The sequence below is a fragment of the Mya arenaria genome, chromosome 15 (genome assembly GCF_026914265.1).
Source record: "Mya arenaria isolate MELC-2E11 chromosome 15, ASM2691426v1".
Lineage (NCBI taxonomy): Eukaryota > Metazoa > Mollusca > Bivalvia > Myida > Myidae > Mya > Mya arenaria.
In genome coordinates, this window is record NC_069136.1 from 8,118,886 (window position 1) to 8,145,830 (window position 26,945).

A 26,945-nucleotide genomic window follows, 5' to 3' on the forward strand; every position below is an offset into this window, starting at 1 on the left:
ATAATAGCTTGATCACACTTCTCAGTGCTGTATTAGTAACCATGACCTCTTTACTTGCAAGGTCAAAAGGCTACATTTAAAAAAAGAGTATTTTATGTTGTATATATTGAACAAAGCATAGCAGTTTTCGCTAATGATAATTGCAAGTGGAAGTGGACACTTGGGGCTAAATGTGAGTTGTTCGAATCTGTAATCATTTTGTTGCTAAGGGTCATTTTGACCTTGATGTTCCCAAAAATCAATAGGGTTTATTCTCTTGAAGTTTGATGGGCCTTAACGCTTTGTTTTTGTGTAACAAAGTCCAAGTTTCATAATTATTACATTTTATTATTAAGCAAGTTTGATGTAATGCAAGGGAGAAAACAAGCAAATCAGCTTTGATGTTACCGGTATGTACAGAGTTGTCTTTCTTAGTAATTTTAAAATATAATTGCTGTGTGGTCATCTGTGACTATAATCCCTAAATTGACATTTATATGTGGGAACACTGGATTATTCTGTTCTATGTCTTCAAGGCGAACACGTCATATTTTACTTTATCTGTAATTTTTGGAATTGGCGGGAAAAGATATTGAAGATTTGCGGCACCGGTTGAATGTATATATGTCAGGGAAAATATAAAGGCAGTTTGGCCTACTATGAGCTGCTGAGCTGTGGATTTATAATACATGTAATAAAAGCCCCTGAAGACTTCCGACGTGTTATCCAACTACACTGAACCCTAACTGCTGAGTTAGACTGTTATTATAGTTGTGGCCATAAGAAACAACCCTATTACATTTAAATTCGTTTTGTTATTGATTAGAATTCATTTTATTGCTCAAGGTCACTGTGACCTTCACCTTTGACCTTTAGATCAAAATTTGGTACAGGCTTTATGGAATTAACTGTAACAATAATGTTCACTCATTGTTCCTCTAGAAATGTACATATTTCAATGTCCGGAATAAATGCATTTCACAGAAGACAACAAGTACTGTGGAATAGTTGTAAATTTTATTAGGAAAATGGTTTACACATAAAAAGACACAAACAACTTATTCAGCCCAAATACTCAGATCTTGTATACAATGCATTTAATTTTTTATCACTTGTAAAACTGTGTATAACATGCAACATTAGAATAAAGGCTATCACAGATGTTGAAATGTAATGAAGTATGATACAGCAGAAACTTACACAAAAGCATAATGCTGTAAATAATAAACTTAACAACAAAATCTTGCATAAAATTCATGACATATAAAGATACATTATAATTAAAGCGATATGTTGATTTTCTTCTTCTTCTTATAGAAATTTAGCCAAATTTGATGAAAATTGGTAGAAACAAGGAAATTCATTTAAATTAATTCATGATCAGGGGAACCAAGATCTTCAGTATCATGTTTGACCAACTAAACCTTAAACATCATTGGAGCATTACACACCTATCTAAAATGTACAATTATATTTACAGCGTAAATGAGTCAAACACTAACAGTGATTATGAACAATACTACAGACAAATAATCTATGCGAAATACCTTATTGGCAGCGAAAATATAATACAGGAGCGCCCCCGAGCGAACAACGATGCTTGTCTCAAACAAGGGGCATAACTCCAGAAGACAAACAAAAAACAAGCTTAAAATGAACATAGAAAATCTCAATAATAATTTAAATAAAGCAGAATTCAGATCTTATATAAATTGCTCTGAAACTTTTGTAACATAAATATAAACTTTTGCAATAAGACATGTCTATATATATATATATATATATATATAGAATGTCTGAAAATGTTTAATGCTTATAAAAATAAACATAAACATTTATGTTTTCTAAATTGTATAGATTACATCAATATTATTAAAAACAATAACATTCAAAATGACCATATCAATCATCCGAACAAATAAAGCCGTAATACTGACAACCATGGAATGTTTCATACAAAAAAGTCTTTGGTTTGTGAAAAAATACTTAAAACACGATAAAATGTGAAAATACATTGACAACTGGATTACATAAAATAATGCTTTATATTTTCTCTATCATTATTATTAGAAAACAATTTAATTAACTATTTCAATATTTCAATCATTGCAATCAACGTCTGAAAGCTATTAACGTTTAAAGTAACATGTTTTTAATAAGTTCAGGTCTTGTACATTTTATTTATACATATTTTTATGAAATATATTTTTCTACAATTAATGTTTTTAAAAAAAAATGTTGTTTTTGTCTCAAAAGGAACCTGCTAACTATTAATCTTTTCTTTAATGTACATCTGCAACTGGATTATAAAGTACTTATGCATGAAACAATCTACCTTTAAATAAACGTCTTTTTCAATTATTTAAAAAAATAATATCAGCCTACGTACCAAATTTTGAAGAAAAACAAATGAGAATTAAACAAATCATATTTTTTTCTTTACAAAATGCAAACATCTTTTATACATTGTCATGATTTTATATTTGCAACAAAGATCACTAATTGTAGGTTAAATTCAAATTAGCATGTCATCACTTTTTCTGTCTTGTGCTATTGGAGGAGTCACTGGTTTTACTTTTTTATCTGGAGTATCAGCAGGAGGTGTTGGTTGAGGTTTTGGGAGCTTTGTTTGTTGAGGTTGTGTGGGCTCAGTTGTTGGTTGCTTAAGTGTAAGTGTACATACATAAAGTATCATTACACAACATCATTAACAATTAAAACCTCATTGTATTCATACAAGATAAGGGTAAATATAACAGTGTTTGAACATCGTAAGAGTTTTATGATCAATAGCCACCTGAAGGGCCATATCCGTAAAGAAACCTTTAAGTTAAAAATGTTCAACATTGTAGAATTGTCTTTCTATTGAACTGAATTAAAAGAAATATGATTGGACAACAGAAATATGAAAATATGCAACAAAACGGTGAAAATTATTCATTTGTATGAGTAAATTTGATTAAAATAGGAAATGTTTACTTATATGAATATTTTCACAAAATTCATGAATACCTAGAAAGTCAGAAGTTTACTCCCTGTGGGAGTGAACAAAAATGTTCATGGTCAAAATGGTAAATAAACACAAAAGAACAAAACTTGTCAAGCATGTATGACTGCTGATATAGAAAAAAACATGGGTAAGAATTAATTCAGCTTCATGTAAAGACAAAGGTGAACATTCACTGTTTTGCATGGTTTCATTACTAGCATGTTAAAACACATGTCTTGTGCTCCATACACAAGATTTTCATTAGTAAAGTTGTTACACTTAAAACCTTACTCTTTAACAAAAGCAATTGATTACATGCAGTTAACTGTAATGCTGCCTTATGGCCAAGATAAAAATGGAAACATTCCGCAAAACCACAAATTGAGTCTGAATCTCAGAAGTTACGTCTTCCTGAAACACTGATAAAACTTTAAGCTTGTTAAGTTAGGCCCGAAAAATGGGTTAACCTGAAAACTATGATTCCACGTGATATGTAAATCGTATTGTCTGCAAACTGTTCGCATGATATGATATTGTTAGGTAGACATGTTTAGTATCTCTATTCATCTAGTTGGCTTCTACGTCATCATCTTTACGATCCTGCGGCTCTTCATTGACCTCTTCTTCTTGTTTGTTGGTTGCCGACGTAGGCTTCGACTGCTGAGCAGGGGTGTTAGGTTTAGACGATTTTGTCTGAAACACAAAAAGCACACAAACATGTAAACTAGCTGTTAGTATAAAAGTTAGCAAAACATAAAACAACATCATTGTAATTACTTTCACTTGAAACGTTTGGAAGAATCTTGCAATGAGAATGAACTGTTGTTTTCTCTGAACAGGTACTACATAGATTGTTTTCTCTGAACAGGTACTACATAGACTGTTTTCTCTGAACAGATACTTCATAGATTGTTTTCTCTGAACAGGTACTTCATAGATTGTTTTTTCTGAACAGGTACTACATAGATTGTTTTCTCTGAACAGGTACTACATAGATTGTTTTCTCTGAACAGGTACTACATAGATTGTTTTCTCTGAACAGGTACTACATAGATTGTTTTCTCTGAACAGATACTACATAGACTGTTTTCTCTGAACAGATACTACATAGACTGTTTTCTCTGAACAGTTACTACATAGATTGTTTTCTCTGAACAGATACTACATAGACTGTTTTCTCTGAACAGATACTACATAGACTGTTTTCTCTGAACAGGTACTACATAGACTGTTTTTCTCTGAACAGGTACTACATAGATTGTTTTCTCTGAACAGATACTACATAGACTGTTTTCTCTGAACAGATACTACATAGACTGTTTTCTCTGAACAGGTACTACATAGATTGTTTTCTCTGAACAGATACTACATAGATTGTTTTCTCTGAACAGGTACTACATAGATTGTTTTCTCTGAACAGGTACTACATAGACTGTTTTCTCTGAACAGGTACTACATAGACTGTTTTCTCTGAACAGGTACTACATAGACTGTTTTCTCTGAACAGGTACTACATAGACTGTTTTCTCTGAACAGGTACTACATAGACTGTTTTCTCTGAACAGGTACTACATAGATTGTTTTCTCTGAACAGATACTACATAGACTGTTTTCTCTGAACAGGTACTACATAGATTGTTTTTTCTCTGAACAGATACTACATAGATTGTTTTTTCTCTGAACAGATACTACATAGATTGTTTTCTCTGAACATATACTACATAGATTGTTTTCTCTGAACAGGTACTACATAGATTGTTTTTTCTCTGAACAGATACTTCATAGATTGTTTTCTCTGAACAGGTACTACATAGACTGTTTTCTCTGAACAGGTACTACATAGATTGTTTTCTCTGAACATATACTACATAGATTGTTTTCTCTGAACAGGTACTACATAGATTGTTTTTTCTCTGAACAGATACTACATAGATTGTTTTCTCTGAACAGGTACTACATAGATTGTTTTCTCTGAACAGGTACTACATAGATTGTTTTCTCTGAACAGGTACTTCATAGATTGTTTTTTCTCTGAACAGATACTACATAGATTGTTTTTTCTCTGAACAGATACTACATAGATTGTTTTCTCTGAACATATACTACATAGATTGTTTTCTCTGAACAGATACTACATAGATTGTTTTCTCTGAACAGATACTACATAGATTGTTTTCTCTGAACAGATACTACATAGATTGTTTTCTCTGAACAGGTACTACATAGATTGTTTTCTCTGAACAGGTACTACATAGATTGTTTTTTCTCTGAACAGATACTACATAGATTGTTTTTTCTCTGAACAGATACTACATAGATTGTTTTCTCTGAACAGGTACTACATAGATTGTTTTCTCTGAACAGATACTACATAGATTGGAAGAATCTTGAAATGAGATTTAACTGTTGTTTTCTCTGAACAGGTACTACATTGATAGGAAGAATTCTGTAATGACAGTTAAATGTTGTTTTAATCCCTGAACTGGTTCTAACATTGATAAAAGAAGGATAATGTTTCATGTTTTTTCATCAGCCTATTTACCTGGAGCATTTAGCAAGACAAAAAATATTTTTGCAATATGGAATGAAGAGATTGAAGAAGTAAGTATAAACACTATACAAGCTACTTAAACTGTCACCTGTGTGTCAGAAAATAATGCGCAATGATGCATTGAAATCAAGAATATGAAAAAAAGATACAGTGTGATACATCCTTCATCATTCTGCCCTTCTTTTTGTGATGTCTGAATAGACTGAAAATGTTCATTGAGCATAACCTGGTGTTTGATAAAAACATAACAACATTAATGGGATTATGATGTTTGGTACTGGTGGTGATGGTGGTGGTGGTGGTGGTGGTGAATTTGATTGTGACTATGAGTGTTACTTGATGATGATGATGATGATGATGATGATGACAACAACAGCGATGACAGTGATGAGGATGTCGGAAAATAGCTCAATGAGCTAATGTTTCTTGTAAGCATATACCTGACTATAAATAAAACTTCTTGTATCTTGATGATGAAAACATAAATTAATGATTGATATTAATTCAATAATAACTTTAGTTAATTATCTGACAGAATGTTCCTTTAAGTATAAAAGCCTACTTTCATGCTCTTACAGACATATTCTGATAAAAGTGGAAATCTATGATTATAAAAAGTCCCCGTGCAAAGAATTTGCTGAAACCAGGCACTCAAAAAGACCCTTTCTTTGTGCTGTAGACCTACATGTACATTGTGTGGTTGTGTTGCTATGGTAACTAAGCCTCTTCTTCAGTAGACTCTTCAGTTTTGCTGATACTGCGTTTCTTCGTGCTTGCAGATTTCTTTTTAGAAAGTTCATAAAATTGATACAATTTTCAGTTGACTTTATAGAATAATTTTTTTATTATACATGTATCATTAAAGACTCTGTGAAATCATTCATGAAATAAAGTGATGCAAAAACTGTTGTGTTTTTCAGTTATGAGAAATACATAATGTTTCTAAAGTTACATATTTTTAGTTTTATTTCAATCTTTCATTTATTGCGCAGAAAATAATGAACTTTAAATTTTGTCTTATAAATGCAGGTATTCATGTCATATTAATGTCATATAACAAAGAAACCCCCGATTAAAGTTCATGTCATAGTATTGTCCTATAACCAAGTAACCCCCAATTACAGTTCATGTCATAATAATATCCTATTACCAAGCAACCCCCAATTACAGTTCATGTCATAATAATGTCCTATAATCAAGTAACCCACAATTACAGTTCATGTCATAATAATGTCCTATAATCAAGTAACCCCCAATTACAGTTCATGTCATAATAATGTCCTATAACCAAGTAACCCACAATTACAGTTCATGTCATAATAATGTCCTATAATCAAGTAACCCCCAATTACAGTTCATGTCATAATAATGTCCTATAACCAAGTAAACCCCAATTACAGTTCATGTCATTATAATGTCCTATAACAAAGTTACCCCCAATTACAGTTCATGTCATAATAATGTCCTATAACCAAGTAACCCCCAATTACAGTTCATGTCATTATAATGTCCTATAACCAAGTAACCCCCAATTACAGTTCATGTCATTATAATGTCCTATAACCAAGTAACCCCCGATTACAGTTCATGTCATAATAGTCCTATAATCAAGTAACCCCCAATTACAGTTCATGTCATAATAATGTCCTATAACCAAGTAACCCCCAATTACAGTTCATGTCATTATAATGTCCTATAACAAAGTTACCCCCAATTACAGTTCATGTCATAATAATGTCCTATAACCAAGTAACCCCCAATTACAGTTCAGGTCATTATAATGTCCTATAACCAAGTAACCCACAATTACAGTTCATGTCATTATAATGTCCTAAAATCAAGTAACCCCCAATTACAGTTCATGTCATAATAATGTCCTATAACCAAGTAACCCCCAATTACAGTTCATGTCATTATAATGTCCTATAACCAAGTAACCCCCAATTACAGTTCATGTCATTATAATGTCCCATAACAAAGTTACCCCCAATTACAGTTAATGTCATAATAATGTCCTATAACCAAGTAACCCCCAATTACAGTTCATGTCATTATAATGTCCCATAACAAAGTTTTCCCCAATTACAGTTAACGTCATAATAATGTCCTTTAACAAAGCAACCCCTATTAAAGTTCATGTCATTATAATATTGTTTAACCACCCAACCAACCCCATTTCCCTGTGCTCACTCAGTGCATGTGTACCTGTGTGCGGGAAAGCCCGCTGTCATACATTGTACCACCCCGGGTAAGTCCCGGCTGGGGCTAAAATAGCAATGCATATACACAGTTAATTTGTGATATCAAAGATTTGTAATCAATATACACAATATGTTACAATGTGCTGTTAAAATTTCATACTTAATTCTTTTTCCTCTTCTTGCTTAAATTAACTCAACATCAGTTTATAAGGAATCAAGTTATATCAGTATAATATTCAGACTTAATATTGCTTTAAAATATGGATTTAACTAATATTAATAATGACAGAAATATTTGTTTACTACTTTTAAACAAAGTGGTGCAATGTGCTCTTGACAATCATTTTTATAAAAAAAAAAATAAGTAACTAGGGACACTTCAATGAATTGATTGCCAATAAACATTATTTACAATGAGAAACTAGGGACACTATGAACTGATTGCCAATAAACAGGATTTACAATGAGAAACTAGGGACACCATGGACTGATTGCCAATAAACAGGATTTACAATGAGAAACTAGGGACACCATGGACTGATTGCCAATAAACAGGATTTACAATGAGAAACTAGGGACACCATGGACTGATTGCCAATAAACAGGATTTACAATGAGAAACTAGGGACACCATGGACTGATTGCCAATAAACAGCATTTACAATGAGAAACTAGGGACACCATGGACAGCATTTACAATGAGAAACTAGGGACACTATGGACTGTTTGCCAATAAACAGCATTTACAATGAGAAATTAGGGACACCATGGACTGATTGCCAATAAACAGCATTTACAATGAGAAACTAGGGACACCATGGACAACATTTACAATGATAAACTAGGGACACCATGGACTGATTGCCAATAAACAGCATTTACAATGAGAAATTAGGGACACAATGGACTGATTGCCAATAAACAGCATTTACAATGAGAAACTAGGGACACCATGGACAACATTTACAATGAGAAACTAGGGACACTATGGACTGTTTGCCAATGAGCAGCATTTACAATGTGTTACTGTGGACATCATGGACTGTTTGCCAATGAACAGCATTTACAATGTGTTACTGTGGACATCATGGACTGTTTGCCATTATGAACAGGATTTACAATGTGTTACTGTGGACATCATGGACTGTTTGCCAATGAACAGCATTTACAATGAGTTACTGTGGACATCATGGACTGTTTGCCAATGAACAGCATTTACAATGAGTTACTGTGGACATCATGGACTGTTTGCCAATGAGCAGCATTTACAATGTGTTACTGTGGACATCATGGACTGTTTGCCAATGAACAGCATTTACAATGTGTTACTGTGGACATCATGGACTGTTTGCCAATGAACAGCATTTACAATGTGTTACTGTGGACATCATGGACTGTTTGCCAATGCACAGCATTTACAATGTGTTACTGTGGACATCATGGACTGATAGCCAATGCACAGCATTTACAATGTGTTACTGTGGACATCATGGACTGTTTGCCAATGAACAGCATTTACAATGTGTTACTGTGGACATCATGGACTGTTTGCCAATGAACAGCATTTACAATGTGTTACTGTGGACATCATGGACTGTTTGCCAATGAACAGCATTTACAATATGTTACTGTGGACATCATGGACTGTTTGCCAATGAACAGCATTTACAATGTGTTACTGTGGACATCATGGACTGTTTGCCAATGAACAGCATTTACAATGTGTTACTGTGGACATCATGGACTGTTTGCCAATGAACAGCATTTACAATGTGTTACTGTGGACACCATGGACTGTTTGCCAATGAACAGCATTTACAATGTGTTACTGTGGACACCATGGACTGTTTGCCAATGAACAGCATTTACAATGTGTTACTGTGGACACCATGGACTGTTTGCCAATGAACAGCAATTACAATGTGTTACTGTGGACACCATGGACTGTTTGCCAATGAACAGGATTTACAATGTGTTACTGTGGACATCATGGACTGATAGCCAATGCACAGCATTTACAATGTGTTACTGTGGACATCATGGACTGATAGCCAATGCACAGCATTTACAATGTGTTACTGTGGACATCATGGACTGTTTGCCAATGAACAGCATTTACAATGTGTTACTGTGGACATCATGGACTGTTTGCCAATGAACAGCATTTACAATGTGTTACTGTGGACATCATGGACTGTTTGCCAATGAACAGCATTTACAATGTGTTACTGTGGACACCATGGACTGTTTGCCAATGAACAGCATTTACAATGTGTTACTGTGGACACCATGGACTGTTTGCCAATGAACAGCATTTACAATGTGTTACTGTGGACATCATGGACTGTTTGCCAATGAACAGCATTTACAATGTGTTACTGTGGACACCATGGACTGTTTGCCAATGAACAGCATTTACAATGTGTTACTGTGAACATCATGGACTGATTGCCAATAAAAAGTGTTTAGAATGTGTTATTAGGGACAGTGGACATCTTGCCAATAAGTTACATTCAAAATGAGGGACAAGGAACAATGAAATTACTTTTTAGTCATGAAAAGATTACGTAATGTGTGCATGTACACAAATGGACACTGTTGCGTTGTCAGGGACAGTTAACTTAGTGCCAATAAATCATGAATGATGAATGATGTTTATGTGATGAACAGATATGTGATATTATAAGGGACAATGACTGTCAATATATTTTATTTCACAAAATCTGCTGTAGATTGTGCATATATTACACTAAAACTAGGAAAAGGAACAGATGGTATTTACTGTGCATTTCCTTGACCATGGATGGATTTATAATTTAGACCATTAGGTTTTAATTGACGGGACATGACTCCGAACTCGATGATGTCATGACAACAAACAGTGCGTGGTAAGTGCAGGATCAGTGTGTACGCATTGAATACCTTTCCATATGGGGAGTTCTCCTCAAAGGTTTTTTGTCGATCGCCATTGTTAAATGTTCTGGACCTAGCTAGGCTAGTTCGGCTAGAATTCATTGTTGCGTTCTGCATGTATGTCAAAATTGTATGTCATTTGTGTCAACTTAATAGATTTATCTATATTGTTCATTGAGCATTATTTACAATACACCAAGCACTGAAACTATGTTATTAATTGGTAACTGAAGCTTTTGAACACATAAAGAATTAGATACATGGAAAATCAAGCACTTGCAGTCACACATGATGTCAAAGTTTTGAATTCATAGAACAGAAATTTGTTGCAAAAGTATAACACAAGCTTTACAATACATGTTTATTAAGATATATATTGTATATTAAAACAGAACTCTTCATACAGGAATGACTTCCCCTATTTGTAAAATAGTAACATGCAACAGCCGCTTTTCATACAGACACATTAAAATAACAAAAGTACTTCAAAGTAAGAAGAGTTACTTCTCTTGTTTAAACAAATTTAGACAAGTAGCAAGATATACCACCAGTCCTGAGGCCATCAGTCAATATTATTAGAGTTGTCTCCCTTATTTAGAGAGTAAATACTCTTATTTAAGCAGATTTAAGAAAGTAAGAGAGTAACTGCACCTACCTTTTCCTCTAACCACCAGTCCTTGGGAAAGTGTGAGATGCTATCCATGAATGCCTGGTTCTCTTCCCATTCATTTTGCCACTTCTGTGCGCTGTATTCTGGCTTTCTCAACATGATACGCTTCAATATTGCCTGGTTTTCCTTTGTGACTCTTAACAACTCACGCTGTCGCTTCTCCCGATTTAAGCTTGAAAACAACCATAAAACATTTCAAAACTCAGGATTTGAATCAGAACCCAAAAAACTTTGATCGGAAGTAACGGTACCTTAGCTATTTAACTACTATTGTTTTATTCCCTTTTTATTATTTTGTGTATGAAAGTTTTTTCATATTAAATAAATGTAACTCAAATTTAAGAATTAAGAAAATGTCTGATATACCATCAGCTTTATTTACTGCACATTTCTACTTCTGTTTATGCACATATTCTTTTTAACTATCTCATCTTACCTTTTGTATTCATAGTTGTTCCTATTATCTACGCGCCCCCTCGTCCTCATGATGTAAGACATCTTCTCCAGAAGGATCCGGTTGTCACGCTCTATTGTCGCAAGTCGCTCTTCCTCCAACTGAAACAGTTATGATTTCCATCCTTTACATCATCACTGTATAACACGTAATAAATCCAATGATTCTGAGCAGAATTAGAGGCTAAGCTCATGCCTAATACAGGGGCATTTGCACCAGACACTAAAAAGTCAGTATTTTTGGACTTCTAAGCAAATTAAGTTGGCTCCAGGCTGCATGCACCCGGCCTGCCAACTGAATTGTTATGAAGACCAAGAAAAAATAAATACTTATTATTACATATCGATGGCATCACTTCAAAATGCCGAAGCTGCATTTTATCTGTTTTAGAATGTTAACATCACTGAAATCATAAAGGCAAGCCGCATTTAACAGAAAAATACCGAGTAAATAGTCTGATGAGAAAATGGTGTTGTATCATGTAATCAAAATGTCGAGCAATGACTGGAAATCTCACAGAGAAGCAAAAATGCTGAGCCTGCAGAAACTGTAACTACAAAAATTGCAACTTCGGCATTTTGTAAAAAAATGTTTGATCAAATTACCAAGATCAAATTCTAAAACCCTTGCTACTGAAAACATGGGATTTTGAAACTTCGATATTTGGAAGACAGTTAGTGAGGCCATCGATATAGTTCATTGCTTCAAACAGGCCAAATGGAGCTAACTGTTTTGTTCACTGTATATTGTTTATTGGTGTTTGTGACTGAGTATATTCATATATTGGGCGTAATGACCTGCAATACTCAATGACATCTTTCCCTGAGTCTCAACGATAACTATAAGCCAGTTGTAGTACAGGTTTTAGAAATTAAACAAACTTATTCCTACGATCACTGTGGCTCACTTGGAATTAATTTTGTTTTCACCATTACAAGTACATACACTTATTATGGATGGTAAATTGTAGCTTGGAGTGTCAAAATCTGCATAGTGCATATTTGAAGTAGACTTAACAAATTGCATGCCACTTTTGCGACCGACCAATTTTAAACTTTATAATTTGTTTACCGGTAATAAATAAAACAAAAAAAGTTTACTTGCATGTCTCTGCAAATGCAATCGCCATTCAGATATTTATTCAATCATTTAAAAATAAATCAGTTAAAATGGCTGTTCATTAATTTTATTATTGGGTCCTAAACATTTTATTTTTTCTATCAAAGTTTCACATTCTCAAAATTCATTGCACCCATTTTCATTGTGATGAATATTTCAATGATGTATAAACGAGGTAACCCAGGTCAGCTAGGATATATTCAACTTTATTTTTGAGTTTATAGATAAGAAAATTAATAATGAATATATATCATATCTTGCATTTGACTATCTGAAAAAAATAAATCTTTATCTTCCAACTTAAAATTGTTTATAATTCAAAGATGAACATCTTTTGTCTGCCCTTCAGGTGAATAAAAAAAAATTGAAGATGGAACTAATTAAACCTCAAAATTCAATTGACCCAATTTACATTAACATGTTTAAATTAGTCAGTCTTTTAAGAATAATTAAATTCTAAAATACTTAAACTAGATATTTCAATGAGTTCATATACAATTTGTATAAAGTCGGAGAAAACACTTGGCATATTAGGGAGGGCTAAAGGCCTCAATGTCATATTCTTAATTGTTGAGTATTCCTGCCTTCCTGAAAAGTCTATATAATGGCATACTTTAAAGTCTTTTGAACTCCATTAACAGGCACATGTACAATTCAATATATTGATCATCAAAGAAATTTGAGCTCCCCTCAACTACAGGACTATTGTTGCTACAATAAATAACATTTATCATTAAGCAAAGATGTTGAACACTTATTAAGTATTTACCTACACGATGCGAGTGAAATTGTTCGCACAATAACTGCGGCAATATAAAGCACAGTTTCGGACCATTTTACAAGCATAAATCCTATTTTATTGACTTTGAGCGGAATAGAATTGGACAGACCAATAATACAGATAGATATTAAACTTACATATTTGTGTGGGGGATTTTAACATAAAGACATCACTATCATTGAAATGAAAATGGGTTTGCCTGTTAAATATACACTATTATATGTTTATTCAAACATGGAATTACTTAAACTATTTAGCTGAAGATTCTTACTTAAAATTGTGGTGGCTAAAAAAAATAATCTTTTTTTAATATCATTATCAAACTAATAATATATAACAGTATGAATGTATTCACAGACTGCCTTTTTAAAGGTTTTTGATAAATAAAAATATCTTGACCAACTCAGAAATTGTTTAAATTAAGCTTAAGATATTTAAGGCATAAAATATCTTTATTGTTGCCAATTTCATGGTCGAAAACATTGGGTAGGTAGGTCGGGATATTTCTTTTTTAAATAAAGGTATTACTAATAGGATTTTCAATATAAAAATATATTGTGTTTGGTCTGGATAGATTTAAGCGTTTTCCGATGCAAGAATCTGTCAGAAATGTGTCCCAAAGGCGAAAAAAGTACGTAACATTCAGATATGTTTTGTCTGCTTGCATAGGATAGGTCAGGAAAACACACACACACACAAACCCTTTAGCCTAGAACTTTTAAAAAATTAAACCACAAACCTAAAAGCAGAATGCTGTAATATGAAAATACACAAGGAAATGTCCTGGATATTATCAAGCTAACACTGCAGTGTGTCTATAGAAATCCCACAGTTAATAAAAAGACATTATAAATTATAAATGACATACTGCCCCCCTGCTGTGCATCAATACCTGTGTATCAATTAGATATTTAATTGATTTTCTGTTAGAGATTAACGATGATCATGAATGTTTACCCATAATTAAATAAATCATCTCTCAATAAGAAATGAGCAAACCCTGTACTAATACCGTTTTTATGGATACCAGACTGGCTTATAAAAATGTTCAATAGAAATGTGTGAAAGATCGATATCTCTTCAATATAAACCATTAAGAAATATTGAGCAGTATGAAAACTAAACTCTCATAATCGGAGAAGATAAGGGAGTTGAAACCATCAGTTGCTAAACAATATGAGAGAAAATAGAGCAAATATTTGTATTTTGGCTGCGATTTCACCGATACACAGTGGACAAAACAGGCCACTTGACCATCAACTTTGTTTGCATTATCACTTCTATTTAAACAGTTTGAAGGACTGAAGGCTTATGTTAGTTTTATAACAGAGAATGAGTTCTTTGATCATCATTATTTTAAATGATTTACAACTTGTAATCATAATCAAATATAAGATCCATCTTTTAATGCTGTTTTGCAAGCACAGGGCAAAGAGAGAAAACAGGTGAAATTGATAGATCACATTGAAAATATCACATAAATGTGTAACCTTTAAGACTCCAACGCCATTGTCAGAAGCTAGTAATATAGAATTGCCATATTATTTCAATACAACATGGTGTCAATGATGATAATGAATATTGAAGGTGATGAAAGACCACCATAGAGGGACACAGGAGTACATGGGGATGAGTGACCACCATAGAGGGACACAGGAGTACATGGGGATGTGAGACCACCATAGAGGTACACAGGAGTGTATGATGATGAGAGACCACCATAGAGGGACACATGAGTATATGGCGATGAGAGACCACCATAGAGGGACACAGGAGTATATGGGGATAAGAGACCACCATAGAGGGGCACAGGAGTATATGGTGGTGAGAGACCACCATAGAGGGACACAGGAGTATATGGTGATGAGAGATCACAGTAGAGGAACACAGGGTTATATGGTGATGAGAGACCACCATAGAGGGACACAGGAGTATATGGTGGTGAGAGATCACCATAGAGGGACACAAGAGTATATGGTGATGAGAGACCACCATAGAGGAACACAGGAGTATATGGTGGTGAGAGACCACCGTAGAGGGACACAAGAGTATATGGTGATGAGAGACCACCATAGAGGAACACAGGAGTATATGGTGGTGAGAGACCACCATAGAGGGACACAGGAGTATATGGCGATGAGAGACCACCATAGAGGGACACAAGAGTATATGGTGATGAGAGATCACCATAGAGGAACACAGGAGTATATGGTGGTGAGAGACCACCATAGAGGGACACAGGAGTATATGGTGATGAGAGATCACAGTAGAGGAACACAAGAGTATATGGTGGTGAGAGACCACCATAGAGGGACACAGGAGTATATGGTGATGAGAGATCACAGTAGAGGAATACAGGAGTATATGGTGATGAGAGACCGCCATAGAGGGACACAGGAGTATATGGGGATGAGAGACCACCATAGAGGGACACAGGAGTATATGGGGATGAGAGAACACCATAGAGGGACACAGGAGTATATGGTGATGACAGACCGCCATAGAGGGACACGGGAGTATATGGTGATGAGAGACCACCAAGGGACACAGGAGTATATGGTGATGAGAGACCACCATAGGGGGACACAGGAGCTTGAGTATATGGGGATGAGTGACCACCAAGGAAGGGAGACAGGAGTATATGGTGATGAGAGACCACCATAGAGGGACACAGGAGTATATGGTGATGAGAGACCACCATAGAGGGACACAGGAGTATATATGGAGATGAGAGACCATCATAGAGGGACACAGGAGTATATGGTGATGGGAGACCACCAAGGAAGGGACACAGAAGTATATGGATATGTAACTAAATAACTTCTGAATTGATGTTAAAGGTAACTCCTTACTCCTTAATGAAACATCTAACTGAATGAAACATCTATGAATCGCTTAGATTGACATTTATTTTAGTATTTGTCTCAGAATCAGCTGATTTTGATATTAAAGCCTTCAATACAGTCATAAAAGATAACTTACAATAGAACAGATCTGAATTGCATGGAAAACTGCCAATTTTTTTTTCTGAATGCGTTGGGAACACTTTTGATCTTAAAACACCAATTTTCGAATGCAAATAAGAAAAACTGTATTCTGATCTTTTGTCAGCAGTCTTGTAACATTGCTTTTAAGACATTTACGCAAAAAATTGCTCATTCGAAAACAAAAAAATAAAAAGTTGTCAAAACGGTCAATCTGTAAGATTGCACACACAGTGTGAACACAAAAAATAACAGCAAAGCAAAAGCATAAGGAAATGGTGTGAACTGAGCATAAGTAGATTACGGTACCCCCATAAAAATAAATTATTTATTATTTATTCAAATTTTCCTTTTTTGGCAACTTCCCTTTTCGAATATGCCCCTGCTCCAGTCCTAACACTGAGAGACAGACTTGTACATTTTTTATATGTAACTAGTGAAAAATAGACAAAAGCTAACCATTTGAGCTAAGAACAATGGAACTAGTATTAAATTGAGGTACATGCTTTCCAAGAATCATTTCCTATATATCTGACTTACCTGCAGTTTCTTGAGTTTCAGATGCAAGTGCATGTATGTGGCGGGAGCCTTTGTGTCCACCATTGGCTGGGCTTCTTTCACCTGTAAAATAATGTCAACGTCAATACATGAACTGATAAAATAAATCATCAGTGAGGCTTTAATATTCCTTTTCTGTCATTTAGTATTTATTTAAAAGCATCCTTAAGGAGTATTCAGAACTCGCAAATTTGGTAATGCGTAATACAGAAGCTAAAAAATGGGCATTAACATCAATATTACAATGCCGACTCTCAAAGATTTTAGAAACATCCCTAGTTTTTATGTAGGATTATGACAGAAACTATTGGAGTATACAATACGCAGGAAAGGAATTGACCCTGTCTCAATAAACATGTGTTAGTCATACTAAACTTCAAAACTCTAAAAATCACAGTTACGTATGATGCAGCAAAATTTTATTTCCTCTTTTTTTTTCAACTTGAATACTAGCAAAATTTATGGTTTTTTTCAAATAACTGAAAGGTGGATCCAGGATAAGACATTGGGGTGAAACTTGGAGGCCAACTTAACAGTCCACACCAAGACAAAAAAAATGTAAGCTTTTCAGATATTGGGGGTTTAATGATGAAAATATGAACTTTGATAGTAACACTATATGACTTATTTTATAAGACTTTTATAGAAACATGTCCCTCAAGAACAGCAAGCAGAGGAACCCCTGGTGGCCTCTCTGGTGGGATTGACAAATTGGCTACACAATTTTCTGGACCTGTGACCTAATGACCAGCGATATTTATACTTAAAGTAAACTTGGAAGGAAAAGTGTGACCAGTTGGGCGCTCAAACCCATGACCAGTGGAACACTAGCTCATGCAGCAATCTAACCAACAGAGCTAACCGGGCAGCTGGTTCTTACCCCAACACACTACATACTGTGTGCGTTATAAACTGTCAGTACAATTTAAACTGGCTATGTATGTACATTGTAATTCATTATTAATTTGGTTGGCTAGAGTATAATAACTTTAATTACAAATTGTTTAAACAAGTGTTATTGAACATTTTTCTTTTATTAATTAATAGCTGTTTTAAATAATATTCGATTTATTCAGTGTTTATCACAAAGTATTGTTAACATGCTGCATAGCAAATTGAATGTGATCACTTGTTTGGGTGTTGACAACAAATTGAATTAGTCTGTTTGTTATAATAATATTGAATTGCTGAACTTTATTTCAATTTATTTAGTGAATGGTAACAATTAGCAAAAATGTTAATGTAAAACATACCACAAAATGGTAAACTGAAAGATTTCTCTACTGAACCAGCGGATACAGCCTTCATTAAATTAAGCAGCATATTTGTGTCACGGAGTATACATTATTTAAAATGTTTCAACCCCAGGATAGGATTTAATTTTATAAATATTTGGATCAAATTGGTTGATGTCTAACAAAAGTGAATAATCTTAACCATATTTGCCATTGATAATAACCATATTCAGTCGACGTTCAGTTATAACATAAGTATTTACTAATGTCAATAACAAATGTTTGAACAGTAAAACGGTAGCGACAATACATTAACCAGCCCATTGACTTGGAGAGGTGGGGTAACGGAAAAATAGCTTACCAGTCGCCGATGTTCTTTGTAGTACGTCTGATCCCATCTCATTTGTAAAAGTTTATTAGAAGATGGTAAAACACTCTGGTAAGAGCGAAACATCTTTGTATGTCCCTGACTGTGCATTTTTATTCCTTTTTTACTAATTTAGCACGCGAGTTTATACACTGATCAGATTGTATACACAATACACCTGAATGGCAGGTAACTCGGTCACGTGATCAAGCGCTACGATCTCCATAACGACGATGCCGAATGTTAACGGGTAGACAATCGGTTAATTCCGCTACTGATCGTTTATTGTTTTTGCGCGGTTTTTCTGCACGGAAAAGAGTACCTGATGCATTTTTCTCCAAACTTTAATGAAGATTTTAAGCGATATGTTCAGGAGCAGTAGAATATTCATGTATTGATTCGCTACAAGTGAATTAACAGCACAAAGAAAGTTATGAAGTTATTAGTCTGTACAGTACATATTAATTTGTACGATTAATTTACTTGTGGCTAATTAATACATACATGTATGATAAATCTCACACTGCCCCATTTTATAAGCCGATCTCCGGTCCATTTTAAGTTGTGGGCACTTCGGGTTTCATTAGAATAGTACAGCAATTTGGATTCAAAATCATCTGACAAAAATAAACGAAAGTAAAAAAAATCATAATGTTTTTGTTCTTGTGCGAGCCTATGACCCCCCCCCCCCCCACACACACACACACTCTCACAATCATTCATAAATCATGATGATAAGGGTGTAACCCTCTCACTTTTTGCATACCGAATACTCCTTAATTTCATATGAAAACCATGTGTGATAAATAATATTTCGCGATTTTGAGAGTGTGCGTACCGAATTATGCCAAGTTTTGAGTTTCAGCGAACTACATGTACATGTACAATATCAAAATCGTTTCATTTATGGTACGCAGAATACAGGTAGAAAATAAAGGTGCATTCACCCTCAGGGTGTGTCCCGACCCCAGCTATTGTGTACAAAATACCATAAATATCACGTTGCAAAGGTTGTACACTTGTAAGCATGCACAACAATCTTTCACGAACTAAAATTCGACAAATTCAACCACATTTCTTGTTTACTGATGCTCTTATAATTTTCCCCGAATCTTTCATATATGTAACAAATACTAGTTTACGAAATTTGAGTGTCGTTGCACAGAATATTGCCGAGTTTTGTGTTAGGCGTACCAGGTACCATTCTGTAAGTCTTCCGTACAGAACACTGCCCAGTTTCACGTGTTTGCGTACCACGTATACAATCCTCTAAGTCTTGTGTATCGAATAATTCCCATTTTTATCAAAATAATGTGTGTGAATATGTAGTTGGCCAGTTCATTCAAAAGTACGGGATTTAATTAATATTTTCAAACGTATATAGTTGAATATGATGTGAATGCTATGATAAGTTGTTCTTATCTTCAAAGGCATAACCTATTTATGACCATACGCACTTTCACATCCGTAGATGACAAATAATTCGTTATACTTTTCGTTTGAAATGCACAAAATGCGAACGATTCTGTGTTTTTTTTTCATTGCTAGCTATGTCGAAAGTATCGATACAGCTAATGAAGAGCCGGAGGCAGATTTCGTGACCGTGCCGAAGACGTTGATAACTGGCCTCCAGGAGGATGTCACCAGACTGCAGGAGAGAGTCGATCAACTGGAGAAACTGGAGGCAAGGTTTCAGGCACTGGAGACCAAGTTAGACGTCAGTGCCAATATTCGATGTAAGCATACAACGACTTAAAATAATACTGTTTTGCTCATATTAAAATCTGTTAGAATCTATGGGATTCGCTGAAGTTTGGCTTAACCAAGGGGTTGTAAATACAAAATATTTTATACACACCTTTAAGATGAGGGCTAGAGACTGTTTCATGCAAAAATGGAATGAAGAATTACGAGAGTCATCAAGAGCGTCAACATACATACTATTTGCAAATTTGATTTATCAGTCATATTTAGACACCATACAAAACAATAAATTCAGAACAGCTTTAACACGACTAAGAGTAGCATCACACAGATTAGAAATAGAAATGGGCAGATGGCACAAGCCCCAAATAATTCCAAGAAATGAACGAAAATGCCAACTTTGTAATACACTTGAAGATGAATTCCATTTTCTCTTAGACTGTCCTTTATACCATGAATTAAGAATCTTATACATGAAGCGATATAATTGGCGCAATCCAAATATTCCTAAATTCATCGAACTGATTTCGAGCGAAAATGTAACTGCTATTAGAAAACTATGTTGTTTTGTCTATAAGGGCTTTGAAATGCGTCAGTTTAGACATTAGACACTTTTCTCCACTAACTATTTTTCAGTATTTAAAGCAAATGTGATATAACTTTACTTTGTTTATACATTATGATTGATTTTGAAAGTTGTTATATCGGAAATGTTTATATACTGTACATGTTTATATTATATGTAACTGATGGGCTGTAAGCTTATAGTTAATAAAATCTTCTTCTTCTTCTTCTTCTTCTTCTTCTTCTTCTTCTTCTTCTTCTTCTTCTTCTTCTTCTTCTTCTTCTTCTTCTATTACCGAAACGTTCGGAAAGGAGTGAGGTTTAGTAAACTTCCGTATTGGTTTGTGCACCAGTCAATTGTAACCACGCCCCTCCGCTACCAGGTCCGGGGATATGCCGGGGATAGCCAGGGAAATGGGCCGAGTTTTTACCTTCTAGGTGGCCCCGCAGTGACGGGTGAATGCAATGGTTTTGTCTTCGCGCAATTCGTCCCCGCAACGCGGGTATTTTAGCCGGGCTTGACTGGACCGAAAGACAAAGTCCGCTGTTCCCCGGACCTGGGGGAGGCGTGGTTACAATTGACTGGTGCATTGTGATAACCAAGGCGGACAAGTTGGGTTCCTGGGTTCTTTGGATTCCCCAAAAACACAACACTACACAATCGCGTAACATCGTGTCGCTATTACAACCAGTTTAGGGAAATCATTCCAGAAATGCAATTGTTTATAAAGACAATAAATGAGTAATTGTCGAAATATTGGCTGCTGGATATTCTATTTAATTACTTACAGATGGGGACATTTCTTCCAAAATTCACGTGGAAAGCGATCATTGACGTGTATGTGTAATCGCGCGAAAACAGAAAAGTCAATTTATAATACAATATTAGCTTAAGAAAGGCCTTCCTTAAAGTAATCTGATATAAGACTCTCCCTGTCTCTGTCCATATTTATCACTTTTGGTGGAGCAGTTGTGAAGTTTGATGGGTATCGCGGACAAAAGGAGAGGGGGTTACACCCTCATTATTATGAAATGAACAACATTGGCTCAATGCATGTATGTATGGATACATTTATGCTTGATGTACTTATATAAAATAAATAGTGTTTAAACTGAATCCATTTTCAGATAAGCGCCAAGAGGAGCTAGCTGCTTTCTCTGTCAAACTGTCGCGACCTCTCACTCACATGACAGTGAAGCAACCTATTAAGTTTGACGAAGTTCTGCTCAACAAGGGGAACCGTTATTCTGCGGCTACTGGCCACTTCACTGCTTCAATTCCTGGGACCTACCTTTTCATTTACTTTATGGGTCATCACAGCACCGGCGAAACTTGGATCGAACTGGTGAAAAACGGCGTTCGTGTAAACCTTGCAGTTGCTGAAGGATCGTTTGCCTCTCAGAATCTCCAAGGCGGGAACGCAGCCATAATACCACTGGCGGTCGGTGACAACGTATGGGTGGAAATCACGCAGGTGTCCAATGTTCCGCTTCAAGAGCAGTTCACAACGTTCTCTGGTGCAATTTTGTATTGAGGACTTTGTCACTCTTTGCGTCATTGTATAAAAAATTGTAGGGAAATAAAACACAACAACAATATTTTAGTGTTTATAAATGTCTGCCGCACCCATTGGATGCATTTAGGCTTGTCATTGTCGTGCGCATTCAATATTAAAGGTGTACGTGAAATGCCATAGATACATAGGCTGGTACCCAACGTTATTTTCCGTAAAAAATCTAACGATTTTTTCTGAGGAGGGAGAATAAGGGTTTCAGTCTATAGATGAATGAGTTAAAAGGGACCTCAATTTCATGTCATATCGGCATATTTAAAGAAAATGAGATCAATGTGCATTATCCTAGCTCTTTTAATAGCATCATTGGTTCACACCCGATGCTAGTGCCGGGTGTTTTACACCGAATACTACCCCCTTATGCCGGAACTACTCGTACCCTTTTTAACGTTATTCGGTTAGATGTGTTCGGGATTTTATCTGGGACCTTCCGCATCCACAAGGGATACTTGACCATAGATTGGAGCGGTCATTTCCGTTCGTAAGGCGTAAAAAAAATGTTTCCACTAACCCGACCTTATTTACACCTCCCGACCTTACTCTTTACTCTTAGTTTGTTTAAAATGTGTTTTGAGTGAATATGTTTAAATTTGACTATTTAATATCTAAAATTTTCTACACCAGTAATATACCCTGATATAAGTCGGTTTGTTACAGAATCCCGGTTCTTAAAACACAAGAAAAAAGTTATGCCTATACCTACCTACCATATGTTTTGTTATGTTTTACAACAAGTTTTTACAAGTTTTTATTGGCAAATCGGCATCTTGCCTTTGGCCATTTACACATTGCATAAATATCGATATGGCCAAGACACAAACGTACATGCATAAATATTACAAATATAATATAAAATGCATATGAAAATGTATATATATTGACAGTTGAAATAATCAATATACTAAGTAATTAACGAGTTATACAAACTATATCATGATTAATTATTGTCATTTCTGTCATTTTCATAATAACTATAATTATAATCAATATTTTTGACATTACTATTATTATTATTTAAGTAAAATTAAGAAGCAGCCAAAAGTTGGAGTTTTTCCTCTCGAAATTTCATTGCATCGGAAATAAATCTAGCAACATTGTTAATAACCTTAACATTTTGACAGGATAATAAATTCTTAAATTTAAGTAAGCTAGGCCAGTGTGATTTTATTCCATGTTTTCTTCGTATATCACTATAAGCGGAACAACATAGTAGAAAGTGAAATTCTGACTCAACAGTATTCTGTGCACATAATTTACATTTACGTTCTGCCCTAATAACATTATTAAATCTACCCCTTTCAATTTCCAAATTATGTGAAGATAATCGAAATTGTGACAACTTTTGTCTAGATTTAGTATTATAAACACAATCTAAGTATTTTTCGTATTTAAATTCGCATTTAAATGCTTTATAGTATTCCATTTTGGGTTGATTAGACAATATATCACTCCATTGTTGTACGTATTGATCTCTCAGTCTTTGCACCAAATTTGGTATATAATTGATATCAGCATTAAATTCAAAGAAAATATTACCATGACCGAGGTTATCTAACACCCGTTTGACTGATAAACACCATAGGTTTATATTTGAGTTATTAGCGATATTTCTATTTAAACCATTATATAAATTACATTGTTCAGTAAAAACGTTAAACATAAGTGAATCTGGGTTATTCATAACCTTAGCCCAGTAGCTTAAAGCTCTTTGTTTGCATATGATAGACAATGGGAATCTACCCAACTCACCAAATACAGCTGCATTTGAAGTCTGGGGGCGTACTCCTAACAGCAATTTACAAAATTTTGAGTGCAACTTGTCGACGTCATTTGTGTTGTAAATCCCCCATACCTCAGAGCCATAAAGAATAATTGGCACAACAAGCGCATCAAACAATGAGAGTTTTGTTTTAACATCTATATTGACACGACTAAATATCGATAATAAATGGTTATATGCTTTCAAAGCTTGCTCATTTAAAGTATTTATTACCCGTGATAAATTACCAGTGTAATGAAACTTAATACCTAGGTAACAGAATTCACTGACAATTTCAATAATATCACCATTGATAGACCAATTGAATGTACAATTGCTTTTTCTTTTCTCAAAAACACAAACTTTAGTTTTATTTACATTTATCTTTAAGCCCCATTTGCATGAATATTGATATATAGTGTCCAGTTGTAATTGTAAACTATCTGCACTGGTAGTGAATAACGCAATATCATCAGCAAATAGTAGCATAAATATGGATAGCAAGCGTAAGTCTTTTTCCGTAAGGTTGGTAAAATCTATACAATCATTAATGTCATTTATAAATAATATAAACAATAATGGAGACAAGGGTTCGCCCTGCTTAACACCAAGAGTAACATTAAACATTTCAGAATATGACATACAAGCAGAATCTTTAATACAAGACTTAACATTGAGATAAATGGCTTGAATCATTTTAAGCATTTTGCAACTCATACCAGATTTCAAAAGTTTAATCCAAAGCGCTTCATGTATGACAGTATCAAACGCCTTTTCGTAGTCTATAAAGGCACAATACAACTTGGATTTATTATTAATAACATTCTGAATAATAGTATGTAATATAAAAATACAATCAGTTGTGCTACGGCTATCTCTAAACCCAAATTGAGATGAGTTTAATATATGTTCACGTTCACACCACTTGTTTATTCTATTCCGTAAGGTAATTGAAAATATTTTAGCAATAATATTTATTAAAGTTATACCTCTATAGTTAGCAGCACAAGATCGATCACCTTTTTTAAAGATAGGAACTATGACGCCTTTACACCAAGCCTCAGGATAAATTCCTTTGTCAAAGATAAAATTAAAAATCTTAACAAGATAGGGAGAAATAAAATCCTTAGAATCAACGAAAAAATCAGCAACATTATTTTGCATATCAGGACTTTTATGTCTTTTTAAATTTGAAATAGTTTTTAAAATTTCTGTGATCGTAAAAGGGCAGTCTAAATCATCAACATTTATTGGTTCCTCTCTGGTTAAAAAATCGTCGTTGTCGAATGAACTGAAGTGTGGAGTATTTGATATATCCTTAAAATGTTTGATAAAATCATCAATATTGACATCGTGACTACTAGAAATAGGTTTAGCCTTATATTTGTTTATATATTTCCAGAACTTTCTGGGGCTAGACTTACTAAGAGTACATAATGTTTTACGTTCCTTAGTATAAAAAACACGCTTTGCTTTGCGTTTAACATCACAAAAGCTAGCTCTAGCATTTAAAAAAGCTAAACGATTTTCATTCGTAGGTGAATCTTTAAGTACCCTTTTGCAACGATAAAATATATTTTTATGATCTTTGCAAGTTACATCAAACCACAATGATTTTCTAGTGTTGCATTTAGGTAGAGGGTTTACATTAAAAGACTTTCCATTCAGCTGAAAAGATATATCATAAATAAGATCACACAGTTTATTTATACATACATCAAAGTCCACATTGTCATGTAATAAATTATTGGTAATTTCATCAAATAATTGTTTTTTACTATCTAACGCATGTTGTAATACATTGGCATCGCAGGTATCCCAAATAATCTTATCATAAGTAGAATTCAAGTTTGCATCATTGTAAAGAGTATTACAATTCAAAGAAAAATCAATCGGGCAATGGTCGGAAAACTCTGTAGCGTCTAGAACTTTAAAACTATCTAAGCAAGTAAATAAATTGTAATTTACTATCACATAGTCAACAACACTAGAAGCAAATGTGTTTCTAATAAGGTTATGACATGTAAAATGACCTGGCTCTAATCTACCATTAACGATAAATATACTATTTTCTTTACAAAGTGATAATAATTTGTTACCAAAAGAATTAGCCTGGTCATCGAAAGACGAGCGTGGCGGTAGTACGTCAAGCGGAACATCGTACTCCGGCATATCAACATATCGATTAAGATTAATATTCTCAATTATATCTGATCGTCGACCTACCCTTGAATTAAGATCACCTGTTAACATTATATCACCCAACTGACTATAACATCTTATATCGACAGAAAGTTGTTCATAGAAATCAAATTCAAATAAAAGAGAGTTTTCGTTCGTATAAACATTTGAATCAGTTGGTGGTATATAGCATGCACAGACAAATATATCATTATCCGTCCCAAAAAAAGTCTTTTTGAGTTTAAACCATATAATACCTTTGTTATTTAGTTTAACAAGTTCTATTCCCTTCGAATATGATTTCTTGTAATAAATAATAACCCCACCACTATTACGTTTAGCCTTTCGATTGCATTTTGGAC

General features: G+C 34.4%; 2 protein-coding genes across 4 annotated transcripts; one reads left to right on the forward strand and one right to left on the reverse strand.

Annotated features, from left to right (window-relative positions):
* Nucleotides 1–982: 982 nt before the first annotated feature.
* LOC128220766 (sperm axonemal maintenance protein CFAP97D1-like) lies at nucleotides 983–19,004 on the reverse strand. Of its 3 annotated transcripts, XM_052929291.1 has the most exons (8): nucleotides 18,796–19,004; nucleotides 17,182–17,262; nucleotides 11,740–11,858; nucleotides 11,289–11,475; nucleotides 10,643–10,744; nucleotides 7,725–7,784; nucleotides 6,205–6,302; nucleotides 3,524–3,661 (listed from the first exon to the last, which is right to left on the reverse strand). In XM_052929291.1, exons 1-7 carry the CDS (start codon nucleotides 18,910–18,912, stop codon nucleotides 6,237–6,239), a joined length of 732 nt encoding a protein of 243 aa, XP_052785251.1. In that variant the 5' UTR covers nucleotides 18,913–19,004; the 3' UTR covers nucleotides 3,524–3,661; nucleotides 6,205–6,236. The 3 variants fall into 3 exon arrangements, with proteins under 3 accessions (XP_052785253.1, XP_052785254.1, XP_052785251.1); XM_052929293.1 differs by lacking the exons at nucleotides 3,524–3,661; nucleotides 6,205–6,302; nucleotides 7,725–7,784; nucleotides 10,643–10,744 and adding an exon at nucleotides 983–2,641 and having other exon boundaries at nucleotides 18,796–19,001; XM_052929294.1 differs by lacking the exons at nucleotides 6,205–6,302; nucleotides 7,725–7,784; nucleotides 10,643–10,744 and having other exon boundaries at nucleotides 2,500–3,661; nucleotides 18,796–18,998.
* Nucleotides 19,005–20,314: 1,310 nt separating this feature from the next.
* On the forward strand, nucleotides 20,315–22,604 carry LOC128220153 (C1q-related factor-like). Its single transcript, XM_052928431.1, has 2 exons — nucleotides 20,315–20,537; nucleotides 22,198–22,604. Exons 1-2 carry the CDS (start codon nucleotides 20,315–20,317, stop codon nucleotides 22,602–22,604), a joined length of 630 nt encoding a protein of 209 aa, XP_052784391.1.
* Nucleotides 22,605–26,945: the final 4,341 nt, after the last annotated feature.

What these genes read in the sequence shown, in the direction of transcription:
- LOC128220766 (XM_052929291.1), bottom strand. Translation starts at nt 18,912, where the DNA reads ATGCACAGTCAGGGACATACAAAGATGTTTCGCTCTTACCAGAGTGTT. An exon ending in ACAAAGAACATCGGCGACTG is followed by an intron (nt 17,263 to 18,795) that starts GTAAGCTATTTT and finishes ATTATTTTACAG; the next exon opens with GTGAAAGAAGCCCAGCCAAT. An exon ending in ACTGGTGGTTAGAGGAAAAG is followed by an intron (nt 10,745 to 11,288) that starts GTAGGTGCAGTT and finishes ACATACATGCAG; the next exon opens with AACGCAACAATGAATTCTAG.
- LOC128220153 (XM_052928431.1), top strand. Translation starts at nt 20,315, where the DNA reads ATGCGAACGATTCTGTGTTTTTTTTTCATTGCTAGCTATGTCGAAAGT. An exon ending in CGTCAGTGCCAATATTCGAT is followed by an intron (nt 20,538 to 22,197) that starts GTAAGCATACAA and finishes ATCCATTTTCAG; the next exon opens with ATAAGCGCCAAGAGGAGCTA.